This window comes from Pan troglodytes, chromosome X (genome assembly GCF_028858775.2).
Source record: "Pan troglodytes isolate AG18354 chromosome X, NHGRI_mPanTro3-v2.0_pri, whole genome shotgun sequence".
NCBI lineage: Eukaryota > Metazoa > Chordata > Mammalia > Primates > Hominidae > Pan > Pan troglodytes.
This window is the reverse complement of record NC_072421.2, coordinates 136,904,116-136,909,441: the sequence shown is the minus strand read 5'-3', so window position 1 is coordinate 136,909,441 and position 5,326 is coordinate 136,904,116. Positions and strand designations below refer to the sequence as shown.

Here is a 5,326-nt window from a genome sequence, read left to right as displayed (position 1 = left end):
CAAAAGAGGTAAATTCGAAATTAGAAAAAAGGTCAGCAGTTATTACCTGGAGTTTGACTGAAAATGCCATCAGACAGTTGTAAATTCTAGTCTCGTACACCCTTGGCAAGACATAGCCAAAAGAGGTAAATTCGAAATTAGAAAAAATGTCAGCAGTTATTACCCGGAGTTTGAAATTCTGACCTGTTACACAGTAGGATACCTCAACCTCCGTTTCCGTTTATTTAGGTACTTATTAGGTAGCTTGCAAAATTACTAGAAAAAAAATTCCTAGAGGACATCTTGAAAATGATGAAGTAGCAGGAAAATTACAAAGATATAACTTATTTACAAAGTCCATTGAAAAACACCATTGGAAAGCTTCAAGTTGAAGGTAATTCGTTGAAAATGCACTTAAAACAAAAATGGAATTATAATTTTTCTGAACTTTGGATACTCTTCAAATTTCCGGAGGTACCGCTCATGGTGCTCTTTTGCTCTACCAGATAAAAAACAAAATGGGAAGAAAGCAAAAGTCGCGCCTTGGACAGACCAGCTGGCCAGGGCATAGCCACGCCACTCCATGATTTCTCCAAAATAGTTGCCTGCAGTTATGTATTCAAATAAGCCTCCCCTTGGTATTTTGTATCCAGTATCTCCTGTTTTTCTGAGATTCCTTAGGATATGATCTGAATGGATGTTTATCAACATGCCCGTTAACCACAAGCCAAAATTTATTAGAAAACGGGGATCTTTTACTCAGTCATCAGCATACACTGCACAATGGCTCAAGTATCTGCTTTGCAAATAGCCATTACAGGTACAGAACATAATCGCCATTGTGCACGCCAACAGTGGCACAGGCTTTCCTCCTCGCATCAGAAATGGGTAAATTAAACACCGATGCCAGTAGTGGACGAGGAACATGGCCAGGAGGATGCAGCTGGGCACGCTGCGGAGGCGCGGGGTGGACTCGCTGGTGTACTGGTAGAGCGGCAGGGCCAGCGAGGGCAGCTTCTGCACCACCCGGGTGGCCCGCGCCGGCACTCGGAGCCTGCGGCTGGGTGGCGCGTGGCGGCTGTACACTGAGTTCGTCTGACGATTCCGAGCGAAGACCGCGCAGCCCACGGCGCACTGCAGGTAGGCGAACGCGGCCAGCAGGCGCTCCTCCACCACCGCCGTCGCCGTCGCCATCGCCAGGGCTGGGCCGCGTGCTCCATGCCCCAGAGGCAGAGGCAGGCAACATATAGGGCGGGGGCGGGAGGGGAGTGATCTGAATCTTTTTTTTTTTTTTTTTTGGCAGTATGTAGAGATATTCTTTATTCTTTTTTTTTCTTTTTTTTTAATCATTATTATACTTTAAGTTTTAGGGTACATGTGCACAATGTGCAGGTTAGTTACATATGTATACATGTGCCATGCTGGTGTGCTGCACCCATTAACTCGTCATTTAGCATTAGGTATATCTCCTCATGCTAACCCTCCCCCCACCCCACAACAGTCCCCAGAGTGTGATGTTCCCCTTCCTGTGTCCATGTGTTCTCATTGTTCAGTTCCCATCTATGAGTGAGAACATGCGGTGTTTGGTTTTTTGTCCTTGCGATAGTTTACTGAGAATGATGATTTCCAATTTCATCCATGTCCCTACAAAGGACATGAACTCATCATATTTTATGGCTGCATAGTATTCCATGGTGTATATGTGCCACATTTTCTTAATCCAGTCTATCATTGTTGGACATTTGGGTTGTTTCCAAGTCTTCGCTATTGTGAATAGTGCCACAATAAACATACGTATGCATGTGTCTTTATAGCAGCATGATTTATAGTCCTTTGGGTATATACCCAGTAATGGGATGGCTGGGTCCAATGGTATTTCTAGTTCTAGATCCCTGAGGAATCGCCACACTGACTTCCACAATGGTTGAACTAGTTTACAGTCCCACCAACAGTGTAAAAGTGTTCCTATTTCTTCACATCCTCTCCAGCACCTGTTGTTTCCTGACTTTTTAATGATCACCATTCTAACTGGTGTGAGATGGTATCTCATTGTGGTTTTGATTTGCATTTCTCTGATGGCCAGTGATGATGAGCATTTTTTCATGTGTCTGTTGGATGCATAAATGTCTTCTTTTGAGAAGTGTCTGTTCATATCCTTTGCCCACTTTTTGATGGGGTTGTTTGTTTTCTTCTTGTAAATTTGTTTGAGTTCATTGTAGATTCTGGATATTAGCCCTTTGTCAGATGAGTAGATTGCAAAAATTTTCTCCCATTTTGTAGGTTGCCTGTTCACTCTGATGGTAGTTTATTTTGCTGTGCAGAAGCTCTTTAGTTTCATTAGATCCCATTTGTCAATTTTGGCTTCTGTTGCCATTGCTTTTGGTGTTTTAGACATGAAGTCCTTGCCCATGCCTATGTCCTGAATGGTAATGCCTAGGTTTTCTTCTAGGGTTTTTATGGTTTTAGGTCTAACATTTAAGTCTTTAATCCATCTTGAATTAATTTTTGTATAAGGTGTAAGGAAGGGATCCAGTTTCAGCTTTCTACATATGGCTAGCCAGTTTTCCCAGCACCATTTATTAAATAGGGAATCCTTTCCCCATTGCTTGTTTTTGTCAGGTTTGTCAAAGATCAGATAGTTGTAGATATGCGGCATTATTTCTGAGGGCTCTGTTCTGTTCCATTGGTCTATACTCTGTTTTGGTACCAGTACCATGCTGTTTTGGTTACTGTAGCCTTGTAGTATAGTTTGACGTCAGGTAGCGTGATGCCTCCAGCTTTGTTCTTTTGGCTTAGGATTGGCTAGTGTCTTACCTCCTCTGCCTGCTGAACACATGAAAGAAGAGTCAAGAGAAAGAATGAAGACAAAATGCAATGTACAATGAAGAGATTGTTTGACTCCATTAGGTGCTCTTATACCTCCTACATTCAGAAAATCTGTTGTTTAATTTATGCACTTTGTAAATTCAATTCAACACTTTTGAGTGCCCAGTAGTTCTAGGCACACTTAACATATGTAGGGATATTCCAAGTATACAGCAATGGCAAGCCATGGGTGGGAGTGTCACTGCACGTTTGAGAAAGAGTGAGGAGGCTAAAGAGGCTGGCATGGAATGATTGAGGGGAAGAAAAGTAAAATATGAGGTAAGAGAGGCAACAAAAAGCCAGATCATAGATAACCTTGTGGGCCATTATAAGAACTTTTACTTTTACCCTGATTAAAGTGTGGTACCATTGTAGAGTTTTGGGTAAGGGAGTGTCCTATTAAAGCAAATACTCTGAGAATAGACTGGGAGAATCTGACGATTAAATGTCTTGGGGACGATCTTCTCATGGAGTATCTTACTGGGGTTCTCTGCATTTCCTGAATTTGAATGTTAGCCTCTCTAGCTACGTCGGGGAAGTTCTCATGAATGACATCCTGAAACATGTTTTCCAACTTGGTTCTATTTTCCTTATCTCTTTCCAGTACACCAGTCAGTCATATATTCAGTTCGTTCACATAATCTCATATTTCTTAGAGCTTTTGTTCATTCCTTTTCATTCTTTTTTCTGTATTCTTGTCTGTCTTATTTCAGAAAGTCAGTCTTTACGCTCTCAAATTCCTTCCTCTGCTTTATCTATTCTGCTATTAATACATGTGATTGCATTATGAAGTTCTTTCAGTGTGCTTTTCAGCTCTATCAGGTTGACTGCATTCCTTTCTATACTGACTATTTTGTCTGTCAGCTCTTGCAATGTTTTATCATGATTTTTAGCTTCCTTGCATTGCATTACAATGTAATCCTTTTGCTGAATGAAGTTCGTTCCTATCCATATCCTGAATTCTACTTCTGTCATGTCAGCCATCTCAGCCTCAACCTAGTTCTGAACTCTTGCTGAAAAGTTGATGCACTCATTTGGAGGAAAGAGGACATTCTGGCTTTTTGAGTTTTCAGTGTTCTTTTTCTGATTCTTTCTCATCTTTGTGGGCTTCTACCTTCAATCTTTGAAGTTGCTGACCTTTAGTTTTTTTTTTATTTTCTTTTAGCAGTCTGGCCACTTTTCTGTAGGGCTGCTGTGGTTTGCTTGGGGTCCACTTCAATCCCTAGTTGCCTTGGATCTTCTAGTATCCTAAAGTATCCCCAGTAAAGGCTGTGAAACAGCAAAGACAGCAATCTGTTCCTTCTTCTGGGAACAGAACAATCTGTTCCTTCTTCTGGCCCAGGAGGTATGGATCTGTTGCTGGCCCAAACGCACCTGTAGGAGGTGGCTGGAGACCCGATTGGGATGTCTTACCAAGTCATGAGAAACAGGATCAGGGACCTGCTTAAAGAAGAAGTCTGACCACACTTTCATAGAGCATCTGTGCCACTTCCATCCCCAGTCAGCTTGGGCTCTCCAAAGCCTGGAGGCTGGAATGGATAAGTTGCCCAAACAGCAAAGTCGACAGCCTGCCCTTCCCTCTGGGAGCTCTGTCCCAGGGAGTTTTCAAATCTCTTTTAGCCAGAGAACACCAGTGAGGGGGGCTGGAGGCTTCAGTTGCGGGGTCCTGCCTAGTGATGAGGAGTGGGATTGGGGACCCACTTAATGAAGTTGTCTGGCCACATTTGGATAGAGCAGCTGTGCTCTGCTGCGGGATCCCTTCTGCACCCAGTTGGTTTGGACTCTCCAAAGCCTGCAGGCTGGAATTGCTAAGACGCCCAAACAGCAAAGATGGCGGCCCACCCCTCCCCCGGGAGCTCTGTCCCAGGTAGGCACAACACTGCTGCTAGTGGCTGGTTGGAATTCCAAGCCAGTGGGTCTTATTTTGTGAGGTGCCATAGAAGTAGGGCCCGCAGACCATCACTGCTTGGCCCCCTGGATTCAGCCTCTTTGCTAGGGGTATGTACAGGGATTGATTCTCCCACTTTGCCCAGAGCTGTTCCCAAGTCTCTGCTCATGCCCAAGTGACTGCTCTGCTGAGACTCCAGGTATTTCTGTATGTCAGACTGAAGGCTCTGGTGAAGTGGGTTCACAAGGGGATCTCCTGACCTGAGAGTTGCAAAGATCTGTGGGAGAAGCATCATTTCCTGGGGTAGCACATTCACTCACCACTTCCTTGGCAGAGGTTCTTCTGGTTCCATATCACTTCTGGGTGGGCCATCGTCTTGCCTTGTTTTCTCCATCCTCCGTGCGTCGAGTTGTTGCCTTGATTAGTCCCAATGCAAGTGCCTGGATGTTTCAGTTCAACGTGCTGTATTTACTTGTTCCTTTCATTCCTCTCCATGAGAGTCATGCACTAGCTGCTTCGACTCAGCCATTCTCTATTTGCTTATATATTTAACAGTGAGTTTTATGCTTTCATATGCTTTTTGTGTTACTGCTT

General features: G+C 43.8%; 1 protein-coding gene across 1 annotated transcript; it reads right to left on the bottom strand.

The window, feature by feature from the left end:
- Positions 1–393: 393 nt before the first annotated feature.
- Positions 394–1,199, bottom strand: LOC107971060 (3-oxo-5-alpha-steroid 4-dehydrogenase 1-like). Its single transcript, XM_016943097.2, has 2 exons — positions 880–1,199; positions 394–712 (listed from the first exon to the last, which is right to left on the bottom strand). Exons 1-2 carry the CDS (start codon positions 1,197–1,199, stop codon positions 394–396), a joined length of 639 nt encoding a protein of 212 aa, XP_016798586.2.
- Positions 1,200–5,326: the final 4,127 nt, after the last annotated feature.